The sequence below is a fragment of the Mandrillus leucophaeus genome, unplaced genomic scaffold, assembly GCF_000951045.1.
Source record: "Mandrillus leucophaeus isolate KB7577 unplaced genomic scaffold, Mleu.le_1.0 Scaffold65, whole genome shotgun sequence".
Classification (NCBI taxonomy): Eukaryota; Metazoa; Chordata; class Mammalia; order Primates; family Cercopithecidae; genus Mandrillus; species Mandrillus leucophaeus.
Genome location: NW_012107030.1, coordinates 3455481 through 3467737, shown reverse-complemented (window position 1 = coordinate 3467737; position 12257 = coordinate 3455481). Strand labels below are relative to the sequence as shown.

Sequence of the window (12257 nt, the reverse complement as noted above, 5' to 3'; positions counted from 1 at the left end):
GGTACCTTTCCTCTGTAGGTGGCCTCTCAGGACTCCCCTCAGGGAGTCACTGTGGAGACATGGCCTGTCACTAGGTGTCTTAATCAGTGTGAAAAGCCCAGCTGGAGGCCTTCCATCCGTTTTCCGCCTCCCAACACAAATGCTCTTCAAGTGGTGGCCTGGCACAGACTCTTCGGAGAAAGGCCTTTTGATCCCAGCGGGGGAGGCCTGTCCCCGTGTGCTCCCGCTGCCACCTGCATGCCCGTCCACCGGCGGGGCCTCTGTCGGGAGGCAGCTGACCTGAAAGGGATGTTGTTTTTTTAACGCGGGTTTTAGTACCCACAGCAAGAGTATTTTTAGCTGGTTATTGAGGCTGATTAGTGAGCCCCAGGCCTCCATTTGGTTAAATAGAGCCACCTTCACAGATGTATTTTGGTACAGTGCAAATCTAGTGTTCTGGATGGTATAGAGTTACCCCAAATGATGGCCGGCCATTTGCCCAGGGCCTGGGTCCTGCAGAGCAGTCTGGCTACATTCCCATGGTGCCAGACCAACGGCGGGCTGTCCAGGGGCGGCAGGACCCTGGGTGCTTCTCATTCTGGCAAACAGCAGGCAGCTGGCTCCAGAGTGCTCAGCCCCTTTGGAGACGCCATGGCGGCCCTGTTGCTTGCTAGCTGTGCTGTATTGGAACCTCTCAGACCCCTTAGTTTCTTCATCTGCAAATTGGAACTAATAATACCTACCATGTAGATATAATAATCCCCTGCCTTGTAGGGTGAGCCTGGCATCAGCACTCCATGCGGGGAGTGTGTCTGTGTGTGGGTGTCTGTGTGTCTGTACGTGTGTGTGTAGGGGTGCGGGTGTGTTTGTGTGGGTGGGTATCTGTGGGTGTGTGTGTCTGTGAGTGTGTGGGTCTGTGTGTGGGGGTGTCTGTGTGTGGGTTTGAGTGTGTGTGGGTGTGGGTGTCTGTGTATGGGGTATCTGTGTGTGGGTAGGTGTGGGTGTGTGGGTGTCTGTGTGGGTGTATCTGTGTGTGGGCACGTGTGTGTGGGTGTGTGTGTGTGTGGGTGTGTGTATCCGTGTGTGTGGGTACGTGTGTGTTGGTGTGTGGTTGTCTTGTGTGGGGGTGTGTGCGGGTATCTGTGTGTCTGTGTGTGTCTGTGGGTGTGTAGGGGGTGTGGGTATGTGTCTCTGTGTGTGGATGTGTATGTGGATGTGGGTGTCTGTATGGGAGTGTGTGAGTGTGTGTGGGTACGTGTGTGTGGGTGTGTGGGTGTCTGTGGGTGTATCTGTGTGTCTGCGTGTGGGTACATATGTGTGTGGGTGTATCTGTGTGTCTGTGTGTAGGCATCTGTGTGTGTGTGGGTGTGGGTGTCTGTGAGTATCTGCGTGTCTGTGTGGGCACGTGTGTGTGTGGGTGTCTGTGTGAGTATATGTATCTGTGTGTGTGTGGGCACGTGTGTGTGGGTGTGTGTGAGTATCCATGTGTCTGTGTGTGGGTATATGTGTGTGTGGGTGTATCTGTGTGTCTGCGTGTGGGTACGTATGTGTGTGGGTGTATCTGTGTGTCTGTGTGGGCACGTGTGTGTGTGCATACATGCACACTCAGGTTTACGAGATCGTCAGGGAGCACAGAGGGAGAAAATAACAGGAAAAAGTCAAGAAGAAAGAGCCACCTTAAAGCATCTCAGGAATTCATCCATCAAGTCAAATCATCAAGAAATCCCCAGTCCCTCAAGGCTCATCTTAATGTGGAAGAGGAATTGACCTCTGGGGAGAAAGGCTCTGACCACGCGACCCAGTGGGAATCCAGAGGCCAGCGCACCAGCCCGGCAGCTGTGACCTTGGGCAAGTCCCTGACTTCTCTGAGCCTCTGTGTCCAGCCCTATAAAATGAGGGGTGGGATTCCTTAAAGAAACACCGCCCTATCTCCCTGTGATCTAAATGATTGTCGTGTTCGTGTTTCTCCATGGGAGAAAATCGCTGGATCTTGGCTCTCCATTAGAAGAGAGAGGGCAAGACAAGGACACTTGCTCACTGTGGATGGAAATGAGCCTGGCTGCCTCTGTGGTCACTGTGAGTGCCGCCTGCGTGCTCCCTTTGACTGGTCTGAGAGGATTCAGACCCTAGACACTGAGGTGTGAGGTTTCCCTGAGGGCCGGACAGACATCTGACTGCGTGGTGGGACGCCCGGGGAGGAGTTCGGGTCCGTCTCTGCTAGTGTCATTTCCTGTCTCTTTTGAAATAGCTGTACTTTTGGACAGAGGCTGACAAATTCTTGGGTGGTGGATTTTGAAATGGTTATAAACAATTTGTAATTAGCTCCTTTGTCTAAATGAGAAAGGGACGCTTATTCAGGCTTTTTATTGACTCAAGGCCCTTTATCCACGTGGCAAGTGCGTCAGATGTGAGCAAAGGAGCCCCCTCTGGGATTCAGGAAAATTAAAAAGTCTGTTTATTGGAGACCTCCCATCTTTAGAGCTTGGGCCTCCTGGCTTGGCTAGTTATCAGAGTCCTAAATTCTGTGGTGTGGTTGAGGAGAAGCCCTGCGCTTGGAGGTTCAAGTCCCAGCCCTGCCACCTCCCGCTGCACGACCCTACGCAAGTGCCTTCCCGCCGTGGGCCTTCAGGATCTCCACCTACAGACAACGGGGTGGGATGGCAGCCCCTGTTCTCCTGCGTCACTGCCCTGGCTGTTTCGACGTTCAGACAAGAACATCTTTAAAAACCTGTGTGTGTTCACTTTGTAAACTCAAAAGCTGGAAAAGACCAGGCATCCACATTATTGTTTATCCTTGCAAAGTATAATAATCACAATGGTGGTAACTACAGCAACTCTTTATTATTATTTATGATGGGCCAGGCCCCAGGCCAAGAGCTTGATCACTTCCGTCTGTATAATCACTGCATACCTAGGTGCTGGTACCATCTGCATTTTATAGAAAGGTTAAGCAAATTGTCTAAGATCACACAGCTCACAAGGTCTGAGTAACCTAAGGCAGCTTCTTGGTGGCCTTCCAGTCTGGTGGGCTGTTATTTTTCCAGTAGTTTCTTTTGATTCATCTAAGTCAGTGGTCTTCAACCCCAGCTGCCCAGGTGCCAGCCCACATGGCCCAATGGAAAGCCTGGTTTCATTGGTCTAGTGTGGGACCTAGCATCAGTGTTTGCTCAGGGCTCCCTGCTGATTCTGATGTGGTCTGTGTGGAGCACGGCCGTCCTGAGACCCAGCATCTGTGGGAGAGGGCAGAGTAGTTTGGACTGAACACTGGGGCTCCATGGCCAGGTCTTTTCCCCTGGCTTCCTGCCCTGCAGGAGAAGGGAATTGGTCAGGTGGCCTCTAGGGGGTTTCCTCCAGGGGCTGTGAGGTTCTGTAACCATAAGAAGCTCATGAGCAAAGCTGTTATTTTTCTTTTTCTCCTTCTGTTTTAGGCAGAATATGAAGTTACTCCAGATGAAAAACTGGGAGAGAAAGGGAAGGAAATTATGACCAAGTACCTCACCCCAAAGGTAAGGAACTTTCCAAACCCCACAGCAGGTAGCACAGGAGGCATTATCCAAAAATAGGAGCCCCTAAGTCTGTGTCAGGCCACGTGGGGGAGCTGTTAAGTGCTGTGCTGGTGGCTGTTGTTGATCTCCTGTGATCCACAGTTCTCATCCTCCCCCAGAGAGTGCCCAAGACTGGCAGGGCCAAGATAGGGATGGTCTAGGCCAGGCCTGGAGTAGGGGCGGGATGCCTGCTTCTTGGGGCCCAGCCCCTTCAAGAGTCACCATGCTGCCCTGTGCCTACACCCAACCATTTGTGATAGGGCAGATAGAGGCCTGGCCAAGGTCAGGAGAAGTGCCTAGAAGGAAGGGCTCAGCAGGGCGGTTCTGAGAGGTTGGCATGGAGGGGAAGTGTTGGCGGTTGATTGGGAGGGAAAGGGGGTGCCCAACTACATCAAAGAATGGAGAGAATTCTGAAGCATATTCTGGAGTATTCTGTAGGGTCAGGGGCCACCCTGACCCCACCTCGGGGGCGTCCACTGAATGGTTTAAGCATTGGGGTACCACCGTCCTCAGGGTCCAGTAGCTTTGGTTCTCCAAGATCTGCTTCCTCTTGACTCACCTTCACAGAAGCGTGTTCTCAACCCATTTAGTGTTCTAGTGTCAGTAGTTCTGCCCACTTGGTCAAGTCACATTCCCTCCCTGGGCCTCTGTTTCCCTTTCTTAAAAGTGGCCTTCCTGCCAGACTCACCTCCTGGAGGTGTTGGGAGCCTGAGATGAGACCTGTGTGGGAATAGCTTTGCATGTGTCCCATCCCCTGGGGCCATTGGTGGCTTCATCCTGCTCAGGACCCTGTGGGCCAACCAGTTCCCTGGAAGGGTATACCTCCTGGTGTCCATCCCAGGCTACCAGTGGACTGAGGTCATCACAGCCTGTGGAAGGTCCTGGCCATCAGTCCTCCCACCCCCTGCACCTCTTGTACCAAATGTAGCCCTTGTTCTTCTCCAGCATCAGCAGTTGGTGGTGGCCATTGCCCTTGCAGGGTGAGCCCAGCCTGACGCCCAGAAGCGTTGCCCTTTGTCATGCCCCACTCTGAACAGCCTGCTAGACAGCATCCCTAATACGCACACGGAGTCACCATCACCTTGCTGCCTCCCCTTGCTGTTTCTCTGCTTCTGCGTCCATCATAATCCGTGCATTTCTCTTTCTGTGAGCAGCAAACACCCCCAGCCCTTTTGCACTTTTCAGAAATGACAGAATTTATGTTTATAAAACACTTCTAGGCATAGAATGGGGCTAGTTTGCTCTGGACAAGGCATGGCCCTGGGCAGGCACAGCTGCCCTCACCTTGGGCAGCACAGCCTTGCCATGCTCCAGATATGGGCCTGTTGATGTCTGTGAGGTTCTCAGGTGGACACAGTCGAGGAGATGTTCTCAGCAGGGTCCCTGTTCACCCAGTCACAGCCGATGTCATATTGATGAGGCTCTGGCAAGATACATTTTTCATCTCCTGGCCACCACTCAAGACAGTGTGGACACTCTGGGCATAAACACGTGCCCTGAGCTTAGAGGGGTGCAAGCACTGCAGAGAGCATGATGACAGCTCCCTGGCTGGGCTCCTGTGGTGGGCCACATGCCTCCGAGATGTCTCTGATGGTTCCTGTATCCACGAGAGGTTGCCCTGTTTATAGACAGGCCACTGAGGCCCGCAGAGCTGCACAGCATGAGAGGCCACTCAGCTGATGGGGTCTTCAGCTGCCCTCTGCAGAGGCATCTTCCCACAGCGGCTCAGCTTGGCCCAGTCCACCACTTCATCTGTGTCCCTGTAGGGTTGCCCACTCACATGTGTTCCCCCCAAACAATGGCAACTAGCATGTATCGAGGACCCCTTGTGTCAGGCACCACTGTCTATAGTCCTTGCTGTCACTGTGGAATGCAGATTCTGTTGGTTCCATCTTACCAATAAGGAAGAAGAGGCTCGGGGAGCTGTCGCATCCCAAGTCACACAACTAGTGAGTGACAGAGCTAGAATTTGAACCCAAGTCTGGGTAATTCTAGACCCCTGGTTGTTTTCCCTGGGTATAGGCTCCTCACCCCCCTTCACCGTCCTCCCACTGTCTGCGGCCTGGCTCTGATCTGCAGTGAGGGCAGAGTGCTCCCTTTGCCCGACCTTGCTGGCTGGATAGGCTCTTGTGGCTTAGCCAAGAACAGGGTATAGGCAGGCACTGGGGCAGCCAATGAGGGCTGCCACCGGCTCACCCTGTGGCCAGCCTCGTTCAGAAGCCCCTGCTGGCAGCCTCTGACCTGAAGTCTCCAGACCTCCCTACCTCTGCTCAGTCTTGCGTCCATCTCCTGGAGGGATGGGGCCCAGACTCCCCCAGCAGCTCAGATGGTTTTACAAGTGCCTCAGAGCCTGCCCACGTTTTTTCCCTTAAGTTCTCCTCAATTTAAAAACTTTAAGCCACACCATTTGTTATGGCCAGGGAGGCCTCCGGGGCAGGTAGTCGATCGGTGCCTTGGGTTAACTGTTTTCCTACAATAAACTTTGCCATTCCTTCCCATAACCGTCCGTCCCATGACAGCTTGCTCCGGAGCCTGATTGACTTCTCACATGCCCCTGGGCCCCAGATGCAGCGAAGCAAGGTGGTGGCTGAGGAGCTGAGTGAGTGACTGAGGCCCCAGCACTGGCTCAAAGGACTTTGACCAACCCCAAAGCCACTGTCCCCAAGCCCAGATGGTCCTTGCCTTGGGACCCCTCCTCAGTATGTAGCTCGTGTGTCTCAGCTCCGCGCAGTGCTTTCCAAAGGGTAGACCATGGGAGAGTGGCCAGTGGAGAGGCTCTGTGAAAGAAAGCCCTCTGTGGTCAGTTACATGTGGGCAGCACTGTAATGCCATATCTCCCCTGGTGGATTCACTCAGCATGTGAGCATATTCAAGGCTCTGAGAAGTCCTGCAAGAAAGAAACTTCTTTAACTGTTAACAAAGCATTTCCCAAAGTTATTGACCATAACATTTTTTTCAGTTTCCGGCACACCTTGGGCTACAGAACACATCCAAGAGCCTCATGCCCACACCTCCTTCTGCTCCAGCATCCTATCCTGGGACCTCTCCCACAGCCCCACACTGGGCTCTGGCCGTACCATTTCCCAGGCTCACCTGGATGTCCATACTTTGTGGCCTTCGTTCAGGCTGTGCCCCAGAAGGCCCTTTATCTGGAAGGCACTGTCCCCTACTCTGTCTTTCTCGCTTCTGTATCCCTGCTTAGCCCCAACATCTCCAGCTGCACAGAGCCTCTTCCGCCTCTCATCAGAGCCCATTGCCCTCACCTGGGTGGTCTCTGAACACACTGTTCCATGGTTGTGATTTGGTGCCCCATGATAGGGATTTGAGGAGCCCACCTTCAGAGTGGGGGCAACACAGAAGCAGATTAACCAAATGCCCCATGATGGAAGCAGTGGTGGAGCTGTGCTCAGGGAAGTGGGGGATCTGGAGAAGCTGCCCCAGCCCAGCCCAGGTGAGCCAGGGGAGCCTTCCAGGAGGTGATGCTGCTGAATCAGATCTTAAAGGATGTGGAGGAGGAAGCTGGACACGAAAGAAGGGGAAGGAGGAGCAGCCTTCATAGGTGCAGTGCAGTGGGCATTTGGGGCTATCTAGAGGTACTTGTAATTGGCAGAGTTGTGGGGGAGGGAAGTGCTCCTAGCATCTGATGCGTAGAGGCCATGGTTGCTGTTGAACATTCTACAGTGCACATGGCAGCTTCCTACCCAGAGTTACCTGGGGACAAAATGTCAATAGGGCTGAGGTTGAGAAACCTTGGCACAGAGGTAGAAAAGGGCACGGGGTGGGCAGTGCTGTGGGGGTGGGAATGGGGAGGGGGCCCCTCTGGGCTGTAGGAACTGGGAAGCCATGTTGAGGTGGCGGCAGTGTGGAGCTGCCAGTGCTTTGAGTGCCACTTGTATTTTAGGATTATCCCCCTGACTACATGGAGGAGTAATAAGGGGGATGAGGAAGGACTGGAGGCAAGAGGCCATCTGGGGAGCAGCCCCAGATCCCCAAGCTGGGCCTGCAGCCTTGGGGATCGGGAGGAACAAGCGCCTTGCAAAATGGCAGAAGGAGGATGCCCTTGGGCTTTTGTCTTGAGTCTCTGGGTGGGTGGAGGTGTCCCCAGGAAAGACAGAGCACAGGATGAGGGCTGTGGGAAGGTCTACCTGCTCTCGGCAGAGGCAAGGGGATTCACTTTGGATGGAGACAGTGGCATCTGCTCTCTGTGTCCCCGCCCCAGCATGACGCTGGACACATGGTTCTCGATCAATGTGAGCTGGTTGAAATGAAATGCTGAGGGGAGCTCTGGAAGCTGCCCTCCATGGGCCCATCAGCTCTCCTGCCTCATGTCTCTGGGGAGCCACGCTTGGTGAGCTCACATCCTGAGGTGTCTGCCATCTTGTAATTGTTGGAAGCCAGGATAAAAAGCCCCTGTCTAAGCAATATCTATGCCTGGAGCTCCATTCTCCCTCCCCACGGAGGACGCCCTACCAACCCTTGCCTGAAGTTTTTATCCCAAGAGGCAAAGCCCACTCCATGGACACTGCCTCGAATCCTGCATCGGTCGCCCACACACGGCCAGCTTTGCTTTGGGGGTGTTACAGGGCGCCAGCCAAGGGTGGGCTTGGAAGGGCTTGAGAGCTGTTGGAGAGCTCACAGAAGGGCAGCAGAGTGCTGAGAAGGAGGTGAGCTTTAGGGTCAGGTAGAACTGGTTTCAAAGCCAGATGTCACCTCTTTGGGCTGCATGGGCTTGGGAAAGTTGCTTAACCTCTCAGTGCCTCAGTTTCCTCATCTGTCAAGAGTGTCGGCCATGAGGATCATAAATAAAAGCAGCAAGTACTGAGCATGGTCGCTGGGGCATCTTCAGTGCCCGGCAGCGGTGCCTGTCATCTGCCTTTCCCCACCTTCTCCGTGCCTTCAAAATCAGGCTGTTGAATGAGGAAATTGTTCAGACATGGAACTGCCAGCTGTGGAGTGTGAGAGGCCAAGGGTCCAGAGGGCCTCCAGCTGCAGAGGGCTGGACAGAGGCAGTGCGTCAGTCCAGATGATTTATACTAGCTGCCACAACAAACCCCCAAATCTCAGGGGCTTCTCCCAGCAAAGGTTAATTTCTTTCTCATGCATCATCTGATTAGGTCATCAGCTCCTCTGGGTACTTCTCCCCGGGTGACTCAGGGGTCCTGGCTGCTCCTGTGGACCCACCATCTTGAATGTGTCGTCTCATGGTCAGTGCCACAGGGGAAGAGAGGGATGAAGGAAGCACAGCAGCTTTTAAGTGCTTGACCCAGAAGCAACACTCATCACTTCCTCTCGCAGTCCATGGCCAGTGGGGAGGCTGGGAAAGGGAGAGGAGCATGTGGAATATTAGGTGAGCACACCAGTAAGCCTCCCTCTGTACATTCCCATCCCTCAACCCCCAAGTTAAGAACATCACATGGCAGGCTCGTCTCTGGTGCTGGTTAGACAGCCATGAGCATGGCGTGTCTTAGGGATGGTCTCAGGTTTGTTAGCTCACAGAAGCTGGCCAGCGGGCCACAGTTGGATCTGAGTGTGTGAGCTGAGATTATAGGTGACAGGTGTTCAGAAGAGGGGGGGGTCATTCTGAGCTGAGGTGGCCCAGGAAATGTTCCCATTGTAATAATAATCATAAGTGAAAACAGAATTATATTTCATCCACGATTACAGATGACTTTTTGAAATACCTATGGCCAGGCGCAGTGGCTCACACCTGTAATCTCAGCACTTTGGGAGGCCGAGGCAGGCGGATCACCTGAGGTCAGGGGTTTGAGACCAGCCTGGCCAACATGGCGAAACCCTGTCTCTACTAAAAATACAAAAAATTAGCTGGGCGTGGTGGCGCATGCCAGTAATCCCAGCTACTCTGGAGGCTGAAGCACGAGAGTCACTTGGACCAGGGAGAGGGAGGTTGCAGTGGGCCAAGGTCACACCACTGCACTCCAGCCTGGTTGACAGAGCAAGACTCCATTTCAAAACAAAACCAAAAAAAACAAAAATACCATTTTTTTTTAGATCTATTGGTATAATTCTCATACCATAGAACTAATTCTTTTAAAGTACAATTCCGTGGTTTTAAAAAGATTCAAAATCATATAACCATCACTGCTTTCTGATTCCAGGGCATTTTATCACCCCAAGAAGAAACTGTTGTACCTGTTAGCAGTCACTCCCTGTTCCCCTTTTCTCCCAGGCCCTGACAGCCACTAATCTACTTTCTGTCTCTAGGCCTATTTCAGACATTTCATAGAAATGGAATATCACATAATATGTGGCCATCTGTGACTGGCTTCTTTTGCACCATAATGTTTTTAAGATTTATCCACATTGTAGCGTATATCAGCACTTCACTCCTTTTTATGACTGAATGATATTCCATTGTAAAGATATAACACATTTATTTATTTATCTACTCATCAGTTGATGGACACTTGTGTTATTTCTACCTTTTTGTTGTTGTTGTTGAGATGGAGTTTCGCTCTTGTCACCCAGGCTGGAGTACAATGGCGTGATCTTGGCTCCCTGTAACCTCCACCTCCCGGGTTCAAATGATCCTCCTGCCTCAGCCTCCCAAGTAGCTGGGATTACAGATGCCCACCACCATGCCCAGCTAATTTTTGTGTTGCTAGTAGAGACAGGGTTTTGCCATGTTGGCCAGGCTGATCTCGAACTCCTGGCCTCAAGTGATCCACCCACCTCAGCTTCCCAACGTGCTGGGATTACAGACGTGAGCCATCGTGCCCAACCTGCTTCTACTTTTTGTTTCTACTTTTTTGCTCTTATGGAATAATAAGGCTATGAACATGCAGGTACAAGTTTTTGTGTAGACATGTTTCATTTGGGTATATGCATAGGAGTAGAGGTGCTGGGTCGTAAGGTAACTCTATGTTTAAACTTGTGAGGAACTGCTGGGCTGTTGTTGAAAGCACTGTACCATTTTAAATTCCCACCAGCAGGGTTCCAATTTCTCCACAACCTCATCAACACTTGTTATTTTCTGTCTTTTTTATTTTATCCATCTTAGTGGGTGTGAAGTGGTGTCTTGATGTGATTCTGATTCATACTTCCCTAATAATTAATAATGTTGAACACCCTTTCTTGTGCTTTTTGGCCACTTGCGTATCTTCTGTGGGAAATGTCTATTCAGATTCTTTGTTCATTTTTGAATTGGATTGTTTGTCTTTAATGTCGAGTCAGAAGAGTTCCTTATATGTTCGGGATACAAGTTCCTTATCAGTATATGGCTTAAAAAAAATTTTCTCCCATTCTGTGGGTTGTCTTCACTTTCTTGATGGTGTCCTTTGAAGCACAAAGGTTTTTCATTTTGATGACATTCAGGTTTCATTTTTGTAACTTGTTTTTAAATGACTTGTTTTCATTTTGTCTTATCTGTCCTTGTAAGAAGGCCTCAGTTTTTGAAGGGAAAGGGTGTGTATGGAAACAAAGTAAAGAAATCCTAATGCACATTTAGCCCCATGACCTGGTCTTCCTTTGAAGAACGAGAGCCCCACTGCCTATTGGAAAGATCAGGGCCAGGCCTGGTCCTTCTTGGACATTCAGCCCCTTATCCTGGTTGACACGACAACATTCTCCAGACTTGGAGCTCTTCCATTCCTAGGACCACACTGGCCTCTTACAGACTTGCTCCTGGCACTTCCTAGCAGCTCCCCAAGGCGGGTATTAGTGTACCCATTTTACAGACCAGGTAACTGAGACTTGGGAAGAGACGAGGCTGGTCCAAAATGGAGAAGCGCCTGTGTGACCTGCTTTGGCGGTGTTACTTGTAGGACGTTTTGCTGCGGTTCATTTTAATTGGGCCGGTGAGTAACAGTGCTGGTCTCCGTGGTTGCAGTGCCCCACCCCAATTACTAAGGTCTGGCAGGAGGTGCCAGTTTTGATGTGACTTTCTTAGGGACTATCAGTGGATTCCAGGGGAAGCTCAAACCCGGTGCCTGGTCCTACTGAAAGGGCCTGTGTGGGTTCTTCCTGGACAAGGGGGTGGACAGGTGGGTTGGGGCAGGCTTCTAAGGAACTGGTATGGCATCCCTCCGTGGGGTACTGGGAAGGCCGTTGCGCAGGCGGCTCTTAGAGCACATTTCTTGCCAAAGGTCTGCAGGCAGGATATTGTTCTCTGAGCCCTCCGTAGATGCAGGGCTGCCTCTTTGTTTCAATAAACAATGATAGGGTAAGACAGGGAAGTTGGTTCTTGTGAAGGGGGAAGTTACCCATCAGCCTGTGTTTCCACACAAAAGAAATCTATTCGTAGTGCTTGTTGGGCTCTCTGGAAAACATCCACATTTTATAAAGTCAAGAGCTTGAATGAAAGGAAATAATAACGACTCCAAATTCCCTCCTCTGGCTCCCCACCCCCACCCAGGCACTAGCGTCAGGAGGCCGAGCAAACCCACACAGCTCCTCAGCCTCTGGCACAGGGAGTCGGCTTCATCCTTGTCCCTAGGACCTCGTGCAACCTCAGTCCTGCCACTTTCCAGCTCTGCATCCTTGGAGCCTCAGTTTCCCCAACTGAGTATGGGGCTGATAAAAATGACGCTCACCTGAGCTTGTGGCCATCAGTCTTTCTCTAGCACTTGTGTGGTTTTGGCCATGTTTGCAGACTACCCTTAACAGTTACCTATACAATGATTTTCTTTAAATCAGCTCATCTTTTAACTTAAAATAGATGCGTTTTAAAAGGAAACCTTGTACCAGGAACATGCCTGGAGAACCAGTATTGATTTG

General features: G+C 51.6%; 1 protein-coding gene across 2 annotated transcripts in view; it reads left to right on the top strand.

Annotated features, from left to right (window-relative positions):
* The window catches only part of GRK5 (G protein-coupled receptor kinase 5), a 121376-nt gene that overhangs the window by 56485 nt on the left and 52634 nt on the right, over positions 1-12257 (top strand). For both annotated transcript variants that reach the window (XM_012001093.1, XM_012001094.1), the window contains exon 3: positions 3408-3485. In XM_012001093.1, coding sequence (XP_011856483.1) covers positions 3408-3485 — 78 coding nt within the window. The remainder of the gene's footprint in view (positions 1-3407; positions 3486-12257) is intronic.